Source organism: Amphiprion ocellaris, chromosome 11 (assembly GCF_022539595.1).
Source record: "Amphiprion ocellaris isolate individual 3 ecotype Okinawa chromosome 11, ASM2253959v1, whole genome shotgun sequence".
NCBI classification, from domain to species: domain Eukaryota; kingdom Metazoa; phylum Chordata; class Actinopteri; family Pomacentridae; genus Amphiprion; species Amphiprion ocellaris.
In genome coordinates this window covers 1,289,808-1,316,044 of record NC_072776.1, presented here as the reverse complement: position 1 = coordinate 1,316,044, position 26,237 = coordinate 1,289,808, and the positions used below count along the sequence as shown (strand labels likewise).

Here is a 26,237-nt window from a genome sequence, read left to right as displayed (position 1 = left end):
ACGGGCACCAGAAAATATTGTTTCCTTGTCTGAAAAAAATACAAAAATTCAGAAAAAAAATTCACCAAATTTCAGAAAATTTGCAAAACCTTCAGGAAGAAAATTCCAATAATTCATTAAAAGTTTAATTGTAAAAAAAATCCCCCAAATTTGGCAAGAAAACTCTTGTAAATATTTTTAAAAAAATGAGTAAAAATCTTCCAAAAAAAAATCATAAAAATATCTAAAGTGATTCCATATATATCAGTAAAACTCCTATTATTTTCTTTAAGAACATTCACATAAAAATCTACCAAAATCCAGCAAAATTTGCTGGATTTTGGTAGATTTTTTTGTGAATGTTCTCAAGAAACATTTTCAACATTTCTTTTTTTCCACCAAAAAATGTTCAAAGATTTCCCAAAAATGTTGAAAATGTGGACATCAGAAGTTTCACTATGAAAATATATATATTTTTTTTGTTCACATTTTCAAACTTTAAAACGGGCCAATTTTGACCCACAGGACGACACGAAGGTTAATATGGAAATAAAATGAACCTACCAATGCCCACGTGTGCTTCCAAGATCATACTGACATCATTAGCTCCATCACCGATGGCGAGGGTTATGGGGTGCTCCTTGGAAGCTTTTATTAGCTTCACAATCTGCACAAACAAAATCATCTCAATCAGTGCCACTGTGACATGCGGGAAGGTGTTTGGAGTATATTTAGAACAGGAGTGCAGTTCTGTCACCTGTGCTTTCTGCAGCGGCGCCATGCGGCAGCAGAGCACGGCGCTGCAGTTGCGACAGATCTCTAGAAAGATCTCTCTGTAGTTGCCGTGACCGGCGCTCTCCTGGTTGGGCTTTAACACTGCAGAAAGAGTCGCCCCGTCGATTATGAGACCGAAGTCGAGGCAGTCTACCGACAACCTGGAGAAACACACCACAGACCGATCAACAGGGACGTATTTCACAACCCACATGATCAGAATTCAAGTGCACACAGTATGCAGATATGTAGATGTGGGGATCCAGAGGTACAGATAAGCAGCTACATTATCTCATACCCAGAAATCGAGCGTTGTCTGAGAACAGTCCTGTTTAGTTCGAACAGAACATCGTGCAGACTCTGCTCCTCTGTTCGTTTCTTGGTCAGCTCCAGGATCTGGGTGCTGCGACGGAACAGCTTGCTGGCGTAGCAGGTCGCCGCCGCCGTCTCCATCTTGTCCCCTGTCAGGACCCAGACTTTCATCCCGGCCTTGTGCAGCGACTCGATGGTGTCTGCAGCTTTCTCCTGCAGCCTGTGCATCAATAAGTCGATAAGAGTTTCAGCCTCCGTTGGGGTAGGCTGAAGCATCCATCAAAGCTTCAATCAATCCATTACCAAGTGGTGATAACTTATCAATGCATGACCACCCCTGGTCCTCCCAGCAGCAGTTTATCTATTAGGAAATTAAACTGTCATGCAGTTGATCAATCAGTTATGGTCAATACTGAAGTCTACCTCATTGGAGCACTAAAAATCTTATATTAACCCTCCTGTTGTCCTCATTTATGGGCACCAGAAAATATTGTTTCATTGTCTGCAAAAAATACAAAAATTCGGCAAAAAAATTCCCCAAATTTCAGAAAATTTGCAAAACCTTCAGGAAGAAAACTCCAATAATTCATTAAAAGCTTCCCTTCAAAGTTTTATTTTAAAAACATCCCCCAAATTTGGCAAGAAAATTCTTGTAAATATTTTCAAAATATCAGTAAAACTTCTAATATCTTCTTTAAGAACATAGACATAAAAATCAACCAAAATCTAGTGAAATTTGCTGGATTTTGGTTGATTTTTATGTGAATGTTCTTAAGAATCCTTTTTAACATTTCTTTTTTTCACCAAAAAATGTTCAAAAATTTCCCAAAAATGTTGACAATGTGGACATCAGAAGTTTCACTGTGAAAATATATATTTTTTCCACATTTTCAATCTTTAAAACGGGTCAATTTTGACCCACAGGACGACACGAAAGTTAACACAAAGTGGAGAAAAATAAGCGAAAGTGACATAAAAAGGCCCTGCATCATTAACAGTAAGTCACCGGATCTTTTTTGCCCCGTGACTCATGACAACACTTTGAAGACAATACTTTGAAGGCAGCTTAAGGATTCATTAATCTTCCCTTCTGTCCCCCTGCAGTTGCACCATTTCTAAATCTTCCCCCTCCCCTCGCTCTCTCTTGCTCTACATCCACCAACCTGTCCTCCACCGCTGTGGCGCCTAAAAGGACAAAATCCCTCTCGATGATGTCATAGGCCTGCGCCAGCCTCTGCTCCCTGTCCTGCAGGGCCAGCTTGGCTTCCGTCAGGTGATGACACGCTTCTGCATATTCGGACTCCGACAACCTTCGATAGGCGACGCACAGAGTCCGCAGCCCCTCCTGGAGACACGGTGAAGACAGAGTGAGGTTCATGCTGTGATCTATGACTTCATATGCAGCCATTATAGGTCTGTTACCAGCACTGCAGCATGAGTTTTAGAAGGACAACACCACACTGCAAAAACTCCAAATCTTACCAAGTCTATTTGTCTGATTTTTAGTCAGAATGTCTCATCCCACTTGATTTAAGATAAATTCACTTAACAAGAGACATTTCAGCAGATGGAGGGACTTGTTTTAAGACAATGCATCTGAAATATCTTGTTAAGTCAATCAATCTTGAAATTATCTTGTTTTGAGTTGAATTTTACAAGAAACAAGGTTAATTTTACGTTTCGTACATTTTTCCAACTGAGGTGTTATTTGTAGAAGTTACACAATCTGGATTTAAGAAATAAACTTCACTTGATTCAAGTCAATGCGTTTTATTGGAAAATAACTATTAGTTCATATTGTCAAGTTTGCTAATGCGTTGCTGCAAATTCTAAAATAAATAGTTGATTTCAATACTAGACTTGTTTACATGGTGTAGAGTTATTTATAAATGAGGGAGGAAGAACCATGGTCATATTTACAACTAATGTATTTTCAACCAACTGTATGCAGACAGATATCTGAAAATGCTTAAATCACACTTTTTAATCTTGTTTCAAGGACAAGCTGGTCTTAAATCTAGAGTCATGTCTCTGTTATACAACCTAAAATAAGTAAAATACATCCTAAATTTTATACTCAACATGAATGTTTAAAACGCAAATGTTTACTTATGAGTTAAAAACAGCTGCTTGGCTAAAACACAACAAATGCTGTCAAAACACGACTAAATATTAGGATTTCTAGTTAACTGTGAGAAGACATATCTGAAAATGCTTCAATTAATCTTTGTAATCTTATTTCAAGTACTACATGGTCTTAAATCTAGAGAAGTGCCACAATAATACGACTCAAAACAAGGTTAATACATCTCAGATTAGCAGGTTATATGAAAGCAAAAATCTGTTTTTGAGTGAAAAACTACTATTTTTTTTTTAAGACACCTAAGCTTGACAATCCTGGTAAAACAGAGCTTAAAATAAGTTTTCCCAGCTAATTTTAAGATCTCAATATTGTAAATATCACATCCTATTTCAAGAAATCTTACCAAGACATTTTTCACTTGTTCTATTGGCAGATTTTTCACTTATTTCAAGGTAAAAGTTCCTTGAAAAAAATTTCTTTTCTTGTTTTGAGAGGAGCATTTTTTCCAGTGCAGTACTTTAGGGCAGTGCAACAAGCTCACAACACTCACATATTACCACATTATTAAATTACGGTGGACATGCTAACAAAAATTTTTTAACACAACCAGCAGACACAGAGAGCATTAGTATTCATATGTAGTTGCACTTGTATAAACCGGATCGATGTAGGGTCAATATTCACTCTCTGGTTTGGTCTCTGGTACTCTTGAGGAAATATCTGGCTCTTTAACCACTGCATGCTCCAATATCTTCACCAAGTAGTTACTAACTTTGACTGCACGTAGGTTTGGTGCAGGGTGGGTTGCATATAGTGGGTGATTAATATACTTTTTCTGCTGAAATAGTGGCCTGCCACAGCTGGAAACTAAGTGGATTAGGGCATAAGAAAGTAAAGTAGTGAGTTGTAAAACCAAAACAATTAGCTGAAAGACACTAAAACTCCTCATGGAGCTGAGGTGAACTGCAGATTTGCATTATAAGTCTTTGTTTAAATATGCTATCCTCTTCACATGGCACAAAAGTATTTTTTTCATTTGTGACGACCCTCCATCTCAACACCAGGTGTGCCTAATTAGGAGCTGAGTGTTGCCACCTGACTGAGCCACACCTGCAATCAGTGGCTCAGCTGCATTGAACTGCTCTCCTCTCCAGTCTAGACGGGTCGCTGACAGGAGCTGGTGTCTGTGGAGCTCCAGCCTCATGTGTGGGTTTTGTTCTTTTGGGCCTTGATGGTGGCGAGGACTTTTTGTTTGATGGGCAAATAAAACCTTTGTTTTGCACTGTACAGTGGTTGTCTCCGCATTTCTTGTTACAACTGTGGTGCCGAGTTGTAACACATTGCAAATAAAAAATAAATAATGACTTTCTTAACGCCACTGATGGAATCATTTCTCAATGTTTTGCTAAATTCAGGAGAATTTAGTTCAATGAGCTTCTTTTTTGAACCTTGTATTTCTGTAACTTTGGTAGCTAAGGATGCATTACTGTCCTAATGCTATGAAATATATCACTGAATTACATTTATGCCAAATCTGGCCTAATGCCATACAGCATTAAACCCATTATACATCTGCGTTGGTCAAACTGTCCACTTACTACAGCATTCTGTTCCACCCGGGCTTTTACTTGTTCCACCTTTCCAGACACCACCCGTGGAAAAATGGAGGAGTCTGCCCCCTTACAGAACAGCAGGTAGTCTCCTGAAAGCCCACAAAGAAGCAGACACATTTAAGCAACATGCAACCATCTGATTGTGGATTTAATAAACGTATTAACGTCACATTTTGAGTGTGATGAACGTCGTACCTGAGCTTGACTTGACTATGACACTCATTCTCCTCCTGACAGAGTCAAAGTTCAGGACATGGAGCAGCTCAAACCTGCAGGGAAGCATTAGCAAAAAAACAACAACAACAACAAAATATCTATTAATCTTTCATTGTTTTATCCGGAGTCTTGTATGGAGTAGTGAGAGTGCCACATTACAAAAACAAATCCATAGAAGAATAAGCATATAAAAGTGGAAATATAAAGACAAATAAATAAAATAAAAACTACACAATGTCTGAAATATAAAAGGATTAGGAAGACGTGTTTTTCCTTTGCATTTAAAGTGACATTACAACATTATAATTCTTTTCTTTTATGGATTCATTTTTTGAGTAATATTGCTTTATTTTGTCACATTACTTATTTTTTATTAATTGTTTTTGTTATTTTTTGTACTATTTTATTCATTTGTCTTTATATTTCTACTTTTATTAGCCTTTTCTTTAACCCTCCTGTTGTCTTCATTTACAGATGTCAAAAAATATTGTTTCATTGTCTGAAAAAAAATCCAAAAATTCAGCAAAAAAACTCCCCAGATTTCTGAAAGTTTGCAAAACCTTCAGGAAGAAAATTCCAATAATTCCTTAAAAATTTCCCTTAAAAGATTTACATTAAAAAAAAATCCCCCAAATTTGGCAAGAAAATTCTGGTACATATTTTCAAAAAAATCGTAAAAAATCTTCCAAGAAATCCTAAATATATCTAAAGTGATTCCATATATATCAGTAAAAATTCTAATATTTTCTTTAAGAACATTCACAAAAAAAATCAACCAAAATCCAGTGAAATTTGCTGGATTTTGTTAGATTTTTATGTGAATGTTCTTACGAAACATCTTAAGCATTTCTTTTTTTCCACCAAAAAATGTTCAAAAATTTCCCAAAAATGTTGAAAATGTGGACATCAGAAGTTTCACTGTGAAAATATATTTTTTTCTCCACATTTTCAAACTTTAAAACAGGTCAATTTTGACCCACAGGACGACACCAGGGTTACATGACACTCATCATTTCTCTGCATCTGCTTGTTCTATTTAATGGTCTACTTTCTCTCATTTCTAAGACAAAACACTCACATCAAGTACCTTGCACAGTGTCATTACATCTGCTTCTGACTGAATGTCTCCTTTTATATTCTAACAAAAGTAGATGATCTTTGAACTTCCTAATGGGTAAGCTAACTATGATACTGATAGAGATTTGAGGCCTGAATTAAGTACACTTTTACTGGTCTGGTAATCTGTGTAGAAGGCCAAAACAATGTAGATTCCTTGTAAAGGGCAAAAACAGCAAGTGTAGTTCTATTCTACACCATTCTCCCTTCACATTGCCTCCAAAGTCTGAACAACTGCTGGATGCCCCCTCCTCCCCTCTCCACTGCTTCCTTAAAATAGCTCCCTATTGACAGGCCACTGCAGAGAGTGATGGAGAGGGAGGGAGGGCGGCTACATGAACACATCCTGCGGATCAAAACATTAGACACTTTCCACAAAAACCACTCTCTGATGGAATCTCTTCCCGAGCGTTTTGATCCGAGTGTGCAGTTTCTAAAAACAACCCCTCTGCCCACTCTGTTGTGCTTGTAGTTGTTTCGTAGCCTCCACTGAGCATGAAACACAACCCCAGAGCTGTTTGCCTTCCAGACAGCTGATGTATGACCGTACCTCCATCAGCTGAATTACTCCCACAGTTTGCGGTGGAACCACAGCAGACTAACCTTTCGATCTCGTCGTCTTTGTTCAGGATCTCCATGTAGTTGTCTCTCAGTCTCAGGTAGGTGTAACCCAGCCTGGCAACAAGAGCGAAGGGAAAAGGATTCATTAGAAGTTTATTACCACTATTACTCACTTGTGTCACACTTGGAGAGTTTGTTCTGACGCATTTAGCGCAACCGGAGCCCACATGTACGCAGTGGACAGTACTACCCTTCTGTGAAAGCAATATATGAGAGCAGCCTCCTGTGATGGTGCATGTTTGGCTGCACACGTAGTGTAGTTGTAGTGGAAATAGCACTGAGTTAACCCTCCTGTTGTCTTCATTTATGGGCACCAAAATATATTGTTTCCTCATCTGAAAAAATTCTGCTAAAAAGTTCCACAAATTTCTGAAAATTTGCAAAACCTTCCGGAAGCAAGGAAATTCCAATTATTCCTTAAAAGTTTCCCTTAAAAGTTTGATTTTTTTAAAAAAAAATCCCCCAAATTTGATAAGAAAAATGAGTAAAAATCTTCCAAAAAAATCCTAAAAATATCTAAAGTGATTCCATATATATCAGTAAAACTTCTAATATTTTCTTTAAGAACATTCAAATAAAAATCAACCAAAATCCAGCGAAATTTGCTGGATTTTGGTTTATTTTTATGTGAATGTTCTTAAGAAACATTTTTAACATTTCTTTTTTTCCACCAAAAAATGTTCAAAGATTTCCCAAAAATGTTGAAAATGTGGACATCAGAAGTTTCACTGTGAAAATAGATTATTTTTCCCACATTTTCAAACTTTAATACGGGTCAATTTTGACCCGCAGGACGACACGAGGGTTAAAGGTCCAGCTGGCTGGGAATTAAACCAAAGATTCACTACTGATGGCTTTGGCGTCTTTGTGTTGCACTCCCTAACCATCTCCTCAAAGGAAATCAAGTCACTTATAGTTGGATATCAAAGTGTCATTGACTCACTGAGTCACCCAGCTGACTTCAGTCTGACCAGACTGACAGCGAACATCTTGAAAACCAGCAAAAAGTCCTTGAAAAGGTTTTGGCTGTTGTGTGTGACTCAGACAGTAACGGACTGCACAGTATTTCCAACCAAATATTAAATCTGACATTGATGAAGTTTAATTGAACCACATCTACTAAAAAATGGGAGACTATAAATATAAAGAGCTGCAATTCTTACACGGTGAATCACGCTGACACAGAAAGTCAGAACTTCTTGCTTTTCAAATTCAATACGTGAATGGACAGAATTAATGCAACAAAAAGAGCCGCCACTTCACTACTTAGGCTAATAATGTGATTCTGCTGATGTGATTTAGCGCCTTTTACCTTTTCATTCCCTCGACCAAAGCCACCTCATCCGGCGAGGAGGAGATGTAGAAGGAGGTGGGCCTGCCCTGATGGATGCCTCTCTTGATGCCGTCCACAGTCTCCTCCTCCTTCACCTGCACCGTGTGGCACAGACACAGCGCCCGGAAAAACAGATCCTCGTGTTCCTGCAGACACAAATAAACACACAGCCAATCACTTGAAAACGTTTTAGCTTCATCCAGGAGACAGAATCAAGGGTACATCATTGAAACACAAGTAAAGAACTACTCCCACTGCAAAAACTCCAAATCTTACCAAGTCTATTTGTCTGATTTTTAGTCAGAATGTCTCATCCCACTTGATTTAAGATAAATTCACTTAACAAGAGACATTTCAGCAGATGGAGGGACTTGTTTTAAGACAATGCATCTTAAATATCTTGTTAAGTCAAACAATCTTGAAATGATCTTGTTTTGAGTTGAATTTTACCAGAAACACGGTTCATTTTCTTTTTCATACATTTTTCCAGCTGAGGTGTTATTTGTAGAAGTTACACAATCTGGATTTAAGAAATAAACTTCACTTGATTCAAGTAAATGCGTTTTATTGTCAAGTTTGCTAATGCGTTGCTGCAAATTCTAAAATAAATAGTTGATTTCAATACTAGACTGTTTACATGGTGTAGAGTTATTTATAAATGAGGGAGGAAGAACCATGGTCATATTTACAACTAATGTATTTTCAACCAACTGTATGCAGACAGATATCTGAAAATGCTTAAATCACACTTTTTAATCTTGTTTCAAGGACAAGCTGGTCTTAAATCTGGAGTCATGTCTCTGTTATACAACCAAAAATAAGTAAAATACATCCTAAATTTTATACTCAACATGAATGTTTAAAACGCAAATGTTTACTTATGAGTTAAAAACAGCTGCTTGGCTAAAACACAACAAATGCTGTCAAAACACGAGTAAATATTAGGATTTCTCTCTAACTGTGAAAAGACAAATCTGAAAATGCTTCAATTAATCTTTGTAATCTTATTTCAAGTACTACATGGTCTTAAATCTAGAGAAGTATCACTATAATACAACTCAAAATAAGTTTAATACATCTCAGATTAGGAGGTTATATGAAAGCAAAAATCTGTTTTTGAGTGGAAAACTACTATTTTTTTTAAGCATATCTGGCTTATTTTAAGACGCCTAAGCTTGACAATCCTGGTAAAATATAGCTTAAAATAAGTTTTCCAGCTAATTTTAAGATCTCAATATTCTAAATATCGTATCTTATTTCAAGAAATCTGACCAAGACATTTTTCACTTGTTCTATTGGCAGATTTTTTCACTTATTTCAAGGTAAAAGTTCCTTGAAATAAGGTATCTTTTCTTGTTTTGAGAGGAGCATTTTTTCCAGTGCCTCGCCACTTTTTGAAACATGACTGATTCTGTTCGGTCACTGCTGCGGTGTTTTCATACTACATTTCCCTGAAAACATAGCAATAAAGCAGGACATCCTTTCTGCACATTTAAGCTCGGGCTCCTCTCTCTAGTCATCTGTGGTGACTACCGCTGCTCCTGCTGACTGCACAATTTTTCTTTTATTAAATCTAAACTAATCTTTGTTGCCGTTGCCATAAATGCAAGGCTCATCACTTTTCTGTGTACCAGAGGACTTTTTTCCCCCTGTAAGACAAAGCAAACACTTGGGCTTTGCAAAGAAAATGATAAAGTTTTCATGAAGTGGATATAGGCTGTATAAGTACTGTGTGCATCAGCAACTAAAACGAGAAAAAACTGAAATTTATTCATATCAACGCATCAAAGAATATTACTTTAACATTCATTCTGCCTAAAAATATGCCTAATTTGTCAGCTAAAATATGCTTTTTTACTCTTGTCTCCTATTTGGTCGTAGCGTTAGCGATGCCAGGCTTCTACTCAGGCTGTTTATTTTGCAAAACACAAACACTTACCCTCCTGTATCCTCCAGGTGAGGAATCAATCATGTCTATGCTGGAGGCAGCGCTGAGGATTTGGCCGTTGCAGATTGCATGTGGGATGTAGACGTTCCCATCCACGCAGCATTCGATAAACTCCATGTTGTTCTCCGTCAGCGTGCCGGTCTTATCAGTAAACACATACTCCACCTGGGAGGGAGGAAAAAGGAAGAGCACAGTGAGGAAACGTCTAGTTTCTAACCGCGTAACGTATGCAAACGCCTGCGTGCTCGTGTACCTGTCCCAGCTCTTCGTTCAGGTCGGAGGTGTTCACCTGAGCGCCCTCTCCCAGCTCCTCGTCAAACATCTCCTCATCCCAGGTGATGAAATAGGAGCCGAGAAATTTCTGCATCTCCACCGTTACGTACATAGACACTGGGATGATGTAATTAAACAAGACCATGAAGGCCAGGAAGTCTGTGAATGCTCGGATCACCTGATACGGGAAGAAAGACACACAACAGCTATGAAGTTTTTAGAGAAATTATACTTGGTGTCCAGGTTTAGTTTGTGACATGAAGGAGAAGGAACGGACCACATGTCGCTGACGTTCGTTCTCGGTCCTGTGGTTGTACCAGGGTTCGTCTCGGTCAGGAGACCACTGCCAGGCGTATTTCAGAACAGTGTTGATGACCGCTTTACTGATCAGGATGCACAGATAGACAATCAGAAAGGCGTTCATGGACCTGCAGAGGGAAGGTAAGAAGCGGTCGGGGTGAGGATATTAACCAATCCCCGAAAGAGCTCTGAATCATGCAGTGAGAGGGAATCGGGACGTTAATCATACTTTTCTACAGCAGAGCGCTTCTGAGATTTAGACTGGTAATTTAGTGCCATCTTGGTCTCCATGCCAGTGTAGACTGCAACAGCTGAGAGGAGAGAATACACTGAGTTACAAAGAGAAAAAACTGCTGTTAACCATGACAACATTTAAGAGAATCCACATGATATTACCATAAATATGCTGTGTGTTCTTCAGTGTGGCTCCTCTAAGAAGCAAGTTTTCAGCCCCAAGTGGTCTGCAAGAATAAAACACATGAAGGAATTCACAAATTAGCACAGAAGGCCTCCAAGAACACTGAAGAAAAAAGGCTGCCTTTTTCAATCAAACCTACAGCCAAAAACTAAACAAGAAAGTCTTAACCCTCATGTTGTCCTGCGGGTCAAAACTGACCCGTTTTAAAATTGGAAAATGTGGAAAAAATACATTTTCACAGAGAAACTTCTGATGTCCACATTTTCAACATTTTGGGGAAATCTTTGAACATTTTTTGGTGGAAAAATAGAAATGTTAAAAATATTTTCTTTAAGAACATTCACAAAAAAAAATCAACCAAAATCCAGCAAAATTCACTGGATTTTGGTTGATTTTTATGTGAATGTTCTTAAAGAAAATATTAGAAGTTTTACTGATATATATGGAATCACTTTAGATATTTTTAGGATTTTTTTGGAAGATTTTTATTCATTTTTTGAAAATATTTACAAGAATTTTCTTGCCAAATTTGGGGGATTTTTTTTAAAATAAAACTTTTAAGGGAAACTTTTAAGAAATTATTGGAATTTTCTTCCTGAAGGTTTTGCAAATTTTCAGAAATGAGGGGAATTTTTTTGCAGACTTTTTGGATTTTTTTCAGACAAGGAAACAGTATTTTTTGGTGGCTGTAGATGAGGACAACAGGAGGGTTAAGAAAGTATCCACAACAACAAAAAAAACACACCCACCTCGCTACAGGCTCCTCTTTGTCCTTGTAAATGTTGATGCGTCCCACAAATCTACAAAAAGTCACAGCACAATCAAATGAAGACGTGCTCAGCAGTAAGGTCAGATCTTCTAACAGGTGCATCAGTGAGCAGGCGTCAGACTCACTTGTAGAGGTCGGGCTGTGGTTGTTCACATTCAATAGTGGCATGTAGTGAATCCACCTCCTGCTCTGTTCTAAAGGCCATGGTATCTGGTACAGCATAATAGGTCTGAGACGGAAAGGTGAAGAAGAAGACAACAGAGGGAAATGTCACCCACAGCCACTAATGAGAACAGGGTTCATTTGAGCCTCAGCAGGTTTTCTAAATGACCGGGAGGAATCGGGAAGGTGGGAGATGAGCTGTTCCTCCCTGGGTCAGCGGAGGGCGGCGTGAAGGGAGGGCGAGCACATCAGGGGTTTACCCCCGAGGACACGTATCAGTGGGATGGACTGAACTCAATGCTACGCTGTGGCCGATAGATGTGTGTGTGTGTGTGTGTGCTTGTGTGTGTGTGTGCTCGGCCATGCATAAGGTCGTGTGAGTGACATCGATGAACATCGGGGAAAAATCATCACTATGCATTTGTGAGTGTGTGTGTGTGTATTTGTTGATTAAAAAGTGCAGGGCTGCAACTAATGACTACTTTGATTATTTAATAAATCTGCTTATTACTTTTTTCTTGATTAAGTGTTGTTAGAAGACGTCATAAATCTATTACAGCCCTCTTAATCCCAAAGTTACCTTTTTAAGTTGTTTGTTTACTTCTCATCAGTCACTCAGATCTTCTGAACAAAAGTTTTTGACGGTACCAAAAACTCGCTACAAAACTAGAGGTGATCTGGCATTCCAGTCTGTTGCTCCTCGTTTGTAGAATGCTTTACCGTGGTTCTTGCGTCCGGCTCATTCAGTCGACTCTTTGAAAAGTCAGCTGAAAACACTACTGTTTAGACGAGCTTTTGGTTGACTGAATGGTCGGTGACTGTATTTTAGTATCATGTTGTCATGTGTATTTATGTGTTGTTTTACATTATTGTCATTTTGCATTTTATTGTGAAGCACTTTGTGAATCTTTACTGTGAAAAGTGTTATAGAAATAAAGTTTACTTACTTACTTACTTGTTTAGTCTGACCAACAGTCTGAAATCTAAATATATTTGGGTACCTATCATATTTAATAAAGAAAAGCATCAAATGTTCAGATTTGAGTGGCAAAAACTAGGAGACATTTCATATTTTTGCTGAGAAAATGACCCAAATGTCAAAACAGTGACTCTGTGAAACAAATCAATCTGCCTTTTTAATTATTATCTGTAACCACATTTAAAACCAATTTAAGATGGTAAAAATAATGGTACAATAACTAATTAATAGGACTCAGACTCTAAAAATGCAAGATTTTAGAAACGACACTGAAATAAGTAACTCTAAAAGCAAAACTCAATTATGTATTTATTTGAGAAGATGACAAAAAAACCTCCACATTTCTTCCCTCACCTTGCTTTATATTTTCATGATATATATTCTTTACTAACCACAGACATATGAAGATTGCCATTCCATGTATATATATATATAATATCTGCAATCTAGCGCCTGGAAACAGTCATGTCATTTTCCTTTCTATTGTTGTTGATGTTAAAAGATTTTTCTGATAAATTTTCAGTAAAAACAACAAACAAAAAACAACAGCCAGTAATACTATAATAGTATTACATAAGCAGCATTGTTCTGTGTGAGTAGGCAGGCATTGTGTGATTTCAAAGGGCTTCTATTTGTGGTGTTTTAGTGCTGGTGAAGGCCTTAAAGAGGTATGTAAATCGAGGCCTTTTTTGTGATCAAATGTGATATTTTTGAAAGGAAAACCAGTCCTGGCACCTTGTGACTGGACTCCCCGTCCAGGCTGGCGGTGGTGACGTAGCAGGTCCCGTCATGGCGGCTGGAGGACAGAAGGATGAGGTCGCAGGGGAACGTCTCGTCCTCCCTCACCACCACGATGTCCCCCACCTGACAGGAGGACAGACACACCCCACAGCGGCTTTCACATCAATAATCAATGAGAAGTTTGCACACAGAGAGTAAAAGACAAACAGGCAGACCTGCGGGTAATCATCTGCTCATCCTTTACTATTCCTTTTATTTTCTTTTTTTTCCAAAGGATTGGGAAGTTGCATAACGGATTATGCGAGCAGAGCAGCTTAAACTCTGATAAATCCCATCTCCACGGTGACCATACACATGACACACGCTCTCTGATTTTGCACGATTAATGTATTCATCATTATTCCTGCTCCCGATTCACACAGTAATCCTCTGTGTTTGATCTGCGGTGGTGAGAAACCTTGGTGCAAGAAGCACCAGAAGAAAGAGAGGCAGACGGAAAGGACAGTGACAGACAAAACTAGACAGAAAACGACACATTAAGAGTATTTTTACGCAGCTGGATTCAAGAAAGTGTTTCTCATCCGGTGAAATTTGAGGGAAGCTACTCGTGCTCTGCATCCTTTAAGGTTTGGCAGTTTTACTGAAGCTATATTACAAGCTGACCCTTCAACATCCCACACAGTCTCTGCACTCTCGACAAGAAGAGCAAACGCAGCAGAAATGACATGTACCGCCGCCCATTACATACCTGCCAACACAACGGGGAAACAAGACTGAAATACACCATACTGTATCTATAGATCTACACAGGAGGTGATGAGCTAGACACTCAAATTATGCACTGTTTTCATTCACGCCTGAGTGATACAGCAGATTTCTGCTGAGCAGTGTGCCAGCTAAGCGATGCTGCTTCGTGTTTTTCCACACAAATCTTGACATTCACCCCGACATCTGCTACCGGGACTGTAAATAAGACAAAATAAAATGAGTGAGTGTCTCATTTCCTCTACTATATCACCTACTGTATCATCTTGGAAATTAACACTGTTGAAGTTGTTTATTTTTTTATAGTAGAATCATTTATGGAAAACAACAGTGACTGTGGACTGATCAATATTGTGATGCACATAACAGCTTTGTTTATATTTTCACCGGAGTTCCACCTTATGACGAAAATCGACTCACGTCACACCGTAGGAGCAGAACTCTGATGTAAGTCGAGGACCCTCTGTACAGTATGACTGATTGCATTATGTGTTTTAGATTTTTACAGGATATATTTAGGAAATCGATTAAATGAACATAGACTACAGGCTACAAATCCTTCTCTGGGTAAATTCTCTGTCATCCAGATCATTGGAATTTTTCAGTAGAAGACAACTGGACTTCTCTTTGGTTCTTAAAGAAGTTTCACATCATCCAAGCGGCTTCTTCAGTTCTGAGTGATGAACTCCCTCATACGCTACTGTTCAAAAGTTTGGGGTCATCCAGACAATTCCATGTTTTCCATGAAAACTCCCACTTTTATCCATGTGCTAACAAAACTGCACAAGGGTTTTCTAATCATCAATGAGCCTTTCAACACCATTAGCTAACACAATGTAGCATTAGAACACAGGAGTGATGGTTGCTGGAAATGTTCCTCTGTACCCCTATGGAGATATTCCATTAAAAATCAGCCATTTCCAGCTACAGTAGTCATTTACCACATTAACAATGTCTACACTGGATTTATCATTCATTTCATGTTATCTTCATTGAACGAAACTGCTATTCTTTCAAAAACAAGGGCATTTCTAAGTGACCCCTGACTTTTGAACGGTAGTGTATATTTACTGACAATCCCTATTCACATGGCAAACAGCCCAATAGTAGCTCAAAAAGCACATACGTTGATGTGAATGGTTGTGAAACTGCTTGATCAGGGATGACTCAAGACAGCATTGTAAGTACCTGATAAGTGGTGTCACAGACCCTTCATTCTTGCAAAAGAAGTGTGGTGATTCTACTGTATTATTTTTTCTTTTGGCAACAAACCCCATAAGAACAGATGTTAAGTATTAGCTGGAGTACGATACACTGTTAACTCTTAACAAAAAACTATTTAAGACATGCTCCTTCATCGCAAAAAATGGGTGCAAATTGTGGTTTCTTTCGAGTCTGTCCCATCTGCATTACCCCGTTGTCTAAATTTTACCTACAGTTTCAACAAATGCAAAATTTACTATACTTAATGTCCGAGTAGTCATGAGTAATGTCCGATAAATTTGCTTGACTTGGCAACACCTCAGACAACAAAGTGTATTTTTAAAATACAGCTTCCAGAGTTGGGTCATAAATAACACGTAAACTCAACGCTGGGAAGAAAAAGCACCCTGAGCAGCTCATCTGCCAAAAAACAAAAAGCAGAACCAGAGCAACTTGTGTATCAGATTTCAGTCGCCCCAAACAAAACGCAGACTGAGAGGATTCCTCAGGGGGACGTTTTAATGAAGAAGACTTAAGAGGGCAATCAGCAGTTTCACCATCATCAGTTGTCGGCGTTACATGAGGTCCTGAGTGCCAGTTTGAAGTGGACATCAGACAAACAGACTCGGGCCAGAAACAATAAAAACGAGCAGAAAAAAAGAGGATCAGTGCCGGGTTTTAGGTGATAAAAATCATCTTCAGAAAGCCCAATGAGCCACGCTACCAAACTGTGATCCACAGTTGCATCAGAGCGACATAAGAGAGCATCAAAGGATGACGACAGGAGCATCTTCACTCATGAAATACATCGATCCTGCTCATCCTCTGAGGGACTCTTGTGTGTTACACCAGGGGACGGTCTACTACAGTTTCAGGGCAATTAATTGGTGGGAAGAAGGAGAGAGAGTGCAAAGAGAGGAAGGAAAGAAAGTTAGAGAGGACTGCAGAGAGGAAGAGGAAGGAGGGAGCGAGAGAGAGCGACAGTTCCAGAAAAAGCCAGCTATGCAGCACTACAGCAGTGTTGCTTTGTGGCCTCAGGTGCTACACTGCATCTAATGAGGCCATTCTTACCCGTAGCTTGTGACTCTGTGTCCTCACCACCTTCCCCTGCTGCACCACGTCCACCGGACACTCGTTTATAGAGCAGTCAGCTTTGTGTCTGAGCCAGTCCTCGTAGCCCTGAGAGAGATGCAGCGAGGAGGGTTTGCAGCGAGAGAGAAATAGAAAACAAGATCGTAAGGGGCAAGCAGGAGGAGAAAGTAAATGTGTTTGTTGGCAGCGGGGAAACGGAGAATATAGATCATTGTGCAGAGAGAAATTGGGGCCAGAGCGTAGCATGAGATCAAGACAGAGCGGGGGAGAGGTGAAAGTCATACTCTGTAATTAATTAGCATTGTGCTCCCTGAGCTTAGTGACCTGTTTCCTGGATTTCTAGCCAACTTGTCATGTTTTAGATTTATGTCCCGGTAAAGCTCAGGCTTCCTTAGCCAGAATCGCTCCATCTATCACTGATAGTACCCCATCCCTCAGTACAGGGGGGGACACAGTAGAGAGGATGCATCTCCCAGGGGCATGGGATCCTCAGCTAGAGTGATTAACAGAGGAGACCATTCATTATCATATTTCTCACATCACCAGACATATTCAATGGCATGTCCTTTCGCTGGGAGAGGAATGTGTATTTACAGATAATAGAGCGGCCGACTGGTAGAGAGTGTGTGTTGAGGCCTGGAAGTTGGTGTGCAGAGGAGGATCGTTGTGGGCAATATTTCCCGGAAGCGCGTTTGTGTGCGTCCTACCTGTTTTATGGCGGTGACAGTGATAACAAAGAAGAGGGGCAGGCCACTGGTGACTGGGCTGGTGGGGGTGTCGATGATAAGCTGTAAAGGAAGAGGAGCAGTGGGAGGAAGATGGAGAGTAAGAGCAGGGGGAGGGAGAAGAGGGGACAAAAGCAAATAAAGGAGAAGGGGGGAGAGGGAATAATGCAATGCTGAGTTTGGAAGTACAGCAGGGAAAAAAATAAAGCACCAGACTTGCAAAAATGTAAGCATCCTCATATTGAAATCTTCTTCTACTGCAGCAAAACTCCATTCTGGGTTAGTTAAAATCAACAGATGTGATTTGTTGTTATGGTTACACATGCCTACATTTTTAACCCTCCTGCTGTCTTCATTTACAGGCACCAAAAAATATTGTTTCCTTGTCTGAAAAAAATCCAAATATTCAGAAAAAAATTTCCCCTAATTTCTGAAAATTTGCAAAACCTTCAGGAAGAAAATTCCAGTAATTCCTTAAAAGTTTTCCTTAAAAGTTAGATTTTTTTTTAAAAAATCCCCAAATTTGACAAGAAAATTCTTGTAAATATTTTTTAAAAATGAGTAAAAATCTTCTAAAAAGAATCCTAAAAATATCTAAAGTGATTCCATATACATCAGTAAAACTTCTATTATTTTCTTTAAGAACATTTACATAAAAATCAGCCAGAATCCTGTGAAATTTGCTGGATTTTGGTTGTTTTTTTTTGTGAATGTTCTTAAGAAACATTTTTAACATTTCTTTTTCCCACCAAAAAATATTCAAAGATTTCCCAAAAATGTTGAAAATGTGGACATCAGAAGTTTTACTGGGAATTTTTAATTTTTTTTATTTCACATTTTCAAACTTTAAAACGGGTCAATTTTGACCTGCAGGATGACATGAGGGTTAAAAGTTGCAAATGCAGAGAGTAGCATAGCAAAGACATAGCTTTTAGGTGACAAAAGAGTTCAAACACGGGTGCCGAGCTCCATTTGTCCCATTAAGAAGGTGCAGTATTTCACATGCTACTGATAAAACCTGCAGCAAACAAAGAGCCAAGCTGTTGCTGTGCTGCATTCTGGTCTATTGAAGCAGCTGCCGGTGAAGAAATGAACAGAAAAGAATGCAGCTTCTCCAAGTTTGTCCTTGCATGATTATTCAACGTTTGGCGCAATACAGCGTCTCATGGAAAACAAGAGTCAAGCGTCTGAGCAGTCATGACACTGATTATTCTACGATGGTATCTTGTGTTGGTAACTCTCATCCAGGTTGATTTACTGCTTGAATTTTGAAATAAGAAAACAATGAGGTGAATTTCTGGGTGCAATATACTAAAAGTAAGAGCTGATATACTTATGGCAAATGCTATTAAAATGAACTACATAATGATGAAGGTTCTGGTAGTCTCTGATATTTTGAGTTATTTTGTGTGTGTCTGTGGAGGACACACACATACACACAGCTGGAAGATCATAAAGTAAAACCTGCATTGTTGGTGTGAAGATACATGCTTTATAGAAAATGATGTGTGGAGTATTCAAAACATGATGGTGTAAACTTAAAGCAATATAACATTTAAAAGAGGGGCATCAGAGACATAACAGCACATTAAGGTATAATATGCTTGGAATCTGTCACAAAATGATAACCTAACAAGAGTACTGGAGACTGATGCAAACGTTTGAACATTTCTGGGGATGTTCTCTGTAAAGCACGCCGTAATGATAACCTAATGTCTTCTGTAAAGTGAGATCTTTTTTAGAAAAGTATAATGTTGTCAAAGCTGTCACTCCAATCATACACCCTATAGGTGTAGAAAAATGACCAACTCTCACAGCATAAAGACGAAGCACAGCTCAGTATCTCTGGTTTTTCTTGGGGTGTTAATCACTGCTAAGAACTACTCCAGGATTTTTGTCGACAATAAATTCTGCTGCCTCCAAATGCTGACTTCTCCTGGTGAGTTTTTTGAAGATCTTTAACGTTTGAACATGGTCAAGTCTTAGACTCTGGCCCATGATTTGTGACTTAGATTACGCTTCATCAAAGGCAGGACTTTTTTGCCAGTGGAGTTGATTGAAAGTGATGAGCAAAGGCAATGTACAACATCTTAACCATGAAATAGCTTAAATGTGGTTGCACCGAAAGCTCACATAGATTTGATAAATTGTTAAAAACTTTTTTTTCAGGCTCATACACTTAAATTCTAGAAGAAATTACAAAAAAGTAAACTGTCTCCTGAAATGTCTCTACAACTAATGGATGAACTGCCTTGAAATTTGGTCAAGACCTTCATTTTTCTATGTTTTAAGTCAATACTCTATACTCTAATTCAAGGAAAATAACTTCACAAATGTATCTACCGTGTTAAAGTGTATTTATTAGGTTTCTTGGCTACACAGATTCAAAAGGTAGTTGCAAACTTTGTTTCAGCTAACTTTCAATAATTTTATGTTTGCATTGTAGGTTTGAGTTCAAGAAATTTCCAGCACTTTGACTCACTTTTGTCACATTCTTTAGACACCACCAGGCATTTAAATGACCCTGTTGTGTTAGATAGTTATGAGGAATGCAGCAGGTGTGAAACCTAACAGCTTCTTTGCAAATATTTAAGGCAGTTTTATGTGGAAATTTAAAGTTAGATCACAAAATGCGACTCATAAATGCCATTTGTCTCCTGCAGCTTGTGACACTTCAAGAGGTTTCTGGACAGATCAGAACTGGGAAACATTTTCTTAGAGCTTCAAACACAAAGACAGATGAAAAACAACCACTGCTGCCTCACCTGGACCAAAAATATGACCAAGAAGTAGAAGTTAGCGATTCTCCTGAATTGCTCAAACAGGTTCTTGGGAATGAAGTTCCAGAAGGTGTACTGTGGAGCAGAGTGACAGCAAAATTACTATCGAGACACATACAGTAAAAACAGAAAGGGAAACAATGGCACGTCACAGCAGTCCCTCTGGCGAGAGCAACGGTGATAAACGGCTTGACAAACACGAGGAAAGTGAAGCGTGTCATCCTTAAAAACATGGCGACAAAGGAGATTACATGGTTGTCTGAATATGTAAGAAGAGAGAAGCACGATGATAAACAATGTGGTGGCGCTGACTCATGGGCTGGAGCTCGCTCACCTTGGAGGAGACAATGCGGTTGTCGGGATAACGCTGAGGGATGTAGGCCTCAGCTCCCGGAGGGGGTTCTTTATGTCCGATATACACCGTCCGACTGTCCACCCAGTTCTCCTCCCCCACACACTGATGAAGAAAGAGATGATATATGGGTATAAACAGCAGTATGTGTACACCCAACAAGAAAATGGGGTTAAATAACACTGCATTCGCTTACAATTCATGACCTACTTGCTATTATTTGATTTATATTCCTCTGAGCACATTGATTTAATTGAATGTTAATGTCATCCACCTTATTCTCATCCCAAAATGACCATTTAACCCTCGTGTCGTCCTGCGGGTCAAAATTGATCTGGTTTAAAGTTTGAAAGCGTTGAAAAAAAAATATTTTCACAGTGAAACTTCTGATGTCAACATTTTTTAACATTTTTTGGTGGAAAAAAAGAAATGTTAAAAATGTTTCTTAAGAACATTCACAAAAAAATCAACCAAAATCCAGTGAAATTATTTTTAACCCTCTGACAGTTGTTGAACTACGCATCAAAGATGTGTCGCTGTTCAGAAAATGTCCTAAAATAAAGCAATAAAACCTTAATATTTCATTAATTTATTCCACATATTTCATTTAAAAAAAATCATCAAAAACAAATGATATGTAGTATCCAGACTCTGTAAAAAACAAAAATTTCTAGGATCCTCGGCACAATTTTGGAGCCATTAGTGACTTTGCTGAGACCCACAAACACATGATAAAAATTGTATTTATTCGGCTAAACCTCTGGCCGTGTTAACACAGAATATACAGAAGAGACAAGAGAAAAGTATGAAAAATATCTGTAGTATGTAGAGTCACTTTTCCCAGTCATGGTAACAACTGTGGGTGCTTAAACAAATGTGGCAGATGTTGGCATTTTTTTCATTTGTTGTGCAGCACAGAATACATTTTTTTTTAGTTCTCTCTACTTCAAGCCATGTTTGTGTTGCTTCCACAGAGGTGCAGGACTTTATACTGCAAAGAAAACTTAGTCTGTTGTGAGTAAAAATGATGTGACAGGAGCAAAAAAAACATCCGGAAGCTGATCGGAGTTCTTGGTTAAAATCAGTTAATCATTTATCAGGCAAAATTATTTGTGAAAATTATTGACAGATTAATCACCACTGATCTAAGCCAACATGCAATTTGTCATAAATGCAACAAAGTTAATCTGAATTATAAAGAAATGGAATTTGTTATTGCTTACTCGCTTGTTTTTGATTTTTAACAGCCTCAAGAGAAACACTGACCTAACTGCCCCGGATTAAACACTGCAATCAAGAAACAGAACGTTACAGAAGACTGCGTTACACGACTTCAGTGACTTCTTTTAACAAACAACTTTGTGGTGAAGGCGGCCCGACTGAAGGATGAGTGTATGCTTGGTGATGTGTGGAGGTGGGATCAGCTCTGAGTCACACTACTGTGGATTTGTCATTTATCTTTGCACTTCTTCCTGCAGTAGCTTTCCGTAGCCGGCACTCGGCTCCATTCTTCGATTACTCTTTTCCCAAAACAACAGTTATTCTGTTGGAACTACAATTTACAATCGATTCAGTGTCTTGACACAAAAAATTAAATACACATCGGGTCCTGTGCGTGCAAACTTCCACTTTAGTTCATCTCTCATCTATATTACATCTAAGTAGCTCCCCAGGGCCTCACAGAGTGCATTCTGGGAGTTTAATGCAGCACATTTTTTTCCAAGGTGTCCTTCATTAAACACTATTGTGGGAACAGAGCTCTCCAAGACAAAACAAGAGTCAGGAGACCACAGCATTCAGCTGTTTGTTTCCATCTGGCTTCCTACGTGGCTCCCAGTGCTCGGGCCTGAGTGGGCCTGAGTGGGCCTGAGTGGGCCGGAGTGGGCCTGAGTGGGCCGGAGTGGGCCGGAGTGGGCCGGAGTGGGCCGGAGTGGGCCGGAGTGGGCAGTGTGAGCGTAGCCTTTGGCAGAGCAGCCGGCCTGACACAGCTCAAAGCAGAAATATTGACCATTAGCAGAAAAGTTCTGGAACAACCACTTCAGTGGAAGCAGCGCTTCACTGCTTTAAATGTCCTCAATGCTTTGGCAGAGACAGAGATCATTATTGCCAAAACTTTTAATACATTTGTGCTCCGTCCACATGATTTAAAATTCCCCTCTATAATCCTGTTAAGTGTGTTTTTTACTGAACTTAATCCACAAGTTTGTACAAGTTTGAAGTTTGGACACAAGATCAAATGACTGTAATGTCCACAGTGAGATCAGCAGACTGTAACATTGCAAAAAGCTCCGAGTCACAGATCTAAACTTATCCACTGCGATCGACAGGCGCTCAGCAGAGAGTTAAAAATAGACGCGAAGCCGACAGTGTCAGCCGACTTGAGACCCCTCCAAAACATTAGCAGAGGAGGGGACGGCATGACCCAGAGAGATACTGGGAAATGGAAAGAGAGAGATGGAAAGTGAGGCGGAAAGCAGAACAACAGGAGCAGGAGACGAACAGGGACACAGGAGTGAAGGGAACACATTAGGAGAGAATTAAACGGCTAAAAAAGGCAACAAGGAAGAAAAATGTGTCAATAAGAAAAAGACGGGCGAACAGGAAGCGATGATGTAGCACTGACAAGTATTCTGAGCCTTTAATATCTACTTATCAGGCTAACTCCTCCAAGTATTAAAATATTTACTGTAAAACTACACCAACATCCTCATGATCTCTCAGGAAACAAACACAAAATCCTAATAATAATCACTTTTCCAATGGTGCCTCTTAGGAAAGGAATCGTTCCTGTCCTTAAATGACTACATGTACTGTACACAGTTAACCTGAAAACCTCTTGGTTCCAGTCCAGCACAGTGTACACACTCATAAAGGTTTATATTAAGGACAACAGCTCCAGATGAAACCACTTTCTTCAGACTTGTATGGAGTTAAAGAAGTTAAGATAGCATAAAAAACGTACACAAGGCTGTGATCTAGGGTTGAACAATCAAACAGTTTCCTAAAAACTCAGCAGGCTCTAAGGTCCAGAAAAAAGAAAATTAGCAGAATCATACAGTCATTAATTAGGATGGAAGTTAAAAACAAATGTACCACTGTGTAAAGGAGTGTTGGTTCATTAACCCTCGAGTCGTCCTGTGGGTCAAAATTGACCCGTTTTAAAGTTTGAAAATGAGGAAAAAATATATTTTCACAGCGAAACTTCTGATGTCCACATTTTCAACATTTCTGGGACATTTTTTGGTGGAAAAAAGAAATGTTAAAAATGTTTCTTAAGAACATTCACAAAAAAATCAACCAAAATCCAGCGAAATTCACTGGATTTTGGTAGATTTTTTGTGAATGTTATTAAAGAAAATATTAAAAGTTTTACTGATATATATGGAGTCATTTTAGATATTTTTAGGATTCTTTTTAGAAGATTTTTACTCATTTTTAAAAAATATTTACAAGAATTTTCTTGTCAAATTTGGGGGATTTTTTAAAAATAAAACTTTTAAGGGAACTTTTAAGGAATTATTGGAATTTTCTTCCTGAAGGTTTTGCAAATTTTCAGAAATTTGGGGAATTTTTTTGATGAATTTTTGGATTTTTTTTCAGACAAGGAAACAATTTTTTTTGGTGCCTGTAAATGAAGACAACAGGAGGGTAAAAAAGAAAGAATGATAAATGATTAGAACGAATAACCTCTCACACAAGGAAAAGCATATGTTCACATACATTTGAGCTCACAAATAATTGAATATTATCATTTACTGTCTTAAAGTGGAATTCTAACATAATGATATGAATATATTATGTGACTAAATTAATGTCTCTAGAGTTTGGTCTCATACTGACACAACAGTGAAACATTAGTACTCTGCTTTACACCTATAATTGCTATTAATACTGTGATAACGATTTCAACCACATCACTCCTTTAAGTCCACAGCAATATCAGCTACTTTCCACTTTCATTTCTATTCTAACATTTTCTTCTTAAACAGGCACTTCTCTGATTTCATCATCCATCCATCATATTTCTATGTGGCCTGTTCTCCTGGCAGCGAGCGTCACACTACGACAGTGTGACTGCAGAGAGGGATGGAGAAAGACTCAGAGAGATTGCATTGTGGTTGGTAGTTATCTGACCATTAATCCTCACTGATCCGTATCAACCCTCGTCCCACAGTTCGCTCTTCTCTCCACTGCTTCATCAGACAAAGTGACTTGCTGGTTGGGTTGCAGGACATGGAGGCTTTGTCTTTATTAACGACAGTGAAACGGCCTCCGAGCGGCGAGGCTGGTCTTACATCACCATCAATCATCCACGATGACAGGATGGATTTGATAACAGAAAAACACCCCACCACTGCAACTTCTCCTTTCATTTCGCTAACTGCACCGTGCTGCACTCTCTCGGGTGGAGAGTTTTCTCTTTGAACTCTGGATGCACAATGAGAGAACAGAAGCAGGTCTGCTATTTTTAAAAGTTGAAATGCTGCTTTAAAAAGCCATGAGAGTATTTCTAGTTCTGGCACTCTCTATTACTGCGCCCACCATTCGCAGGTGCTTCATCAAAGCGCTTTACTGCGCTACAGATGCATATATTCTCATTGTGGAGAAGCTACCTTCAGCCCTGGCAGTGCCATGATCTATCCATGCCGCCTCCACGATGTAGCTCCTTTCTGCCACAGAGGTGTAATAAAAGCTACACACCATTAACTGGCTTGATTAAATGGTCCTGTTATATACTTCCTCCACTGTACTGCAATGCTGCACTGCAGAAGCATGTTGAGCAGAGATCCCTCATTAACCTGCAGATCAAATTCCTGCGACTGAGCTCTTCCTTAATGAACTCCTCATGCTAACACAGGATGTATAAACATTCAAAGACAGTTATAAAACACCTATGTGCAGGACATGATAGTGAATAAACAAAAAAGTGAATTGGACAGAGTTTAGCTCTTTAACATCTGAATTTAAGTGTTTATAAGTGGACTTTCAGGCATCACTGTGTTGCATACAGCACAAACTACCAGTAGTTCTTCCACAGAAATGAGTTACTGTTAAATGTTTACACTAGAGCTTGACTAATGTATTGCTGATGTTGGACTGTAACAAATCTATCAGTTTTGGCATATGTGCTGTCTAACATGTGCCAAAGCTGTTTTTGCATTTGCAGCACATGCAGCAGAGAACGTATCACAGCTGAGCAGACGGTGGTGCAGAGTCACGCAGTGCCTTAACGGTACGATTCCAACAAGTTTGTGAAAAATACTTGGAACAGTAATAAACAATAACCGTATACATGGATAGTGTTAATGACATCGGGTCAGCTTTAACCCTCCTGTTGTCTTCATTTACAGGCACCAAAAAATATTGTTTCCTTGTCTGGAAAAAATCCAAAAATTCAGCAAAAAAATTCTACAAATTTCTGAAAATTTGCAAAACCTTCAGGAAGAAAATTCCAATAATTCCTTCAAAGTTTCCCTTCAAAGATTTATTTTTTAAAAAAAATCCCCCAAATTTGGCAAGAAAATTCTTGGAAATATTTTCAAAAAATGAGTAAAAATCTTCTAAAATAATCCTAAAAATATCTAAAGTGATTCCATATATATCAGTAAAACTTCTAATATTTTCTTTAAGAACATTCACATAAAAATCAACCAAAATCCAGCGAAATTCGCTGGATTTTGGT

General features: G+C 38.8%; 1 protein-coding gene across 5 annotated transcripts in view; it reads right to left on the bottom strand.

Annotated features, from left to right (window-relative positions):
* Positions 1–26,237, bottom strand: part of LOC111564160 (phospholipid-transporting ATPase IH-like) — a 48,859-nt gene that overhangs the window by 15,045 nt on the left and 7,577 nt on the right. For 4 of the 5 annotated variants that reach the window (XM_023263578.3, XM_055015124.1, XM_023263580.3 and 1 more), the window contains exons 2-21: positions 20,537–20,659; positions 20,188–20,277; positions 17,405–17,485; positions 16,677–16,784; positions 13,632–13,760; positions 11,881–11,984; positions 11,736–11,786; positions 10,965–11,029; positions 10,798–10,879; positions 10,546–10,696; positions 10,249–10,446; positions 9,987–10,160; positions 8,027–8,193; positions 6,697–6,768; positions 4,957–5,030; positions 4,747–4,850; positions 2,229–2,410; positions 1,052–1,285; positions 737–914; positions 544–646 (exon numbers count right to left, since the gene is read on the bottom strand). In XM_023263578.3, the coding sequence (XP_023119346.1) occupies positions 544–646; positions 737–914; positions 1,052–1,285; positions 2,229–2,410; positions 4,747–4,850; positions 4,957–5,030; positions 6,697–6,768; positions 8,027–8,193; positions 9,987–10,160; positions 10,249–10,446; positions 10,546–10,696; positions 10,798–10,879; positions 10,965–11,029; positions 11,736–11,786; positions 11,881–11,984; positions 13,632–13,760; positions 16,677–16,784; positions 17,405–17,485; positions 20,188–20,277; positions 20,537–20,659 (2,470 nt within the window). The remainder of the gene's footprint in view (positions 1–543; positions 647–736; positions 915–1,051; positions 1,286–2,228; positions 2,411–4,746; positions 4,851–4,956; positions 5,031–6,696; positions 6,769–8,026; positions 8,194–9,986; positions 10,161–10,248; positions 10,447–10,545; positions 10,697–10,797; positions 10,880–10,964; positions 11,030–11,735; positions 11,787–11,880; positions 11,985–13,631; positions 13,761–16,676; positions 16,785–17,404; positions 17,486–20,187; positions 20,278–20,536; positions 20,660–26,237) is intronic. The other variant, XM_055015125.1, reaches the window with a different exon arrangement.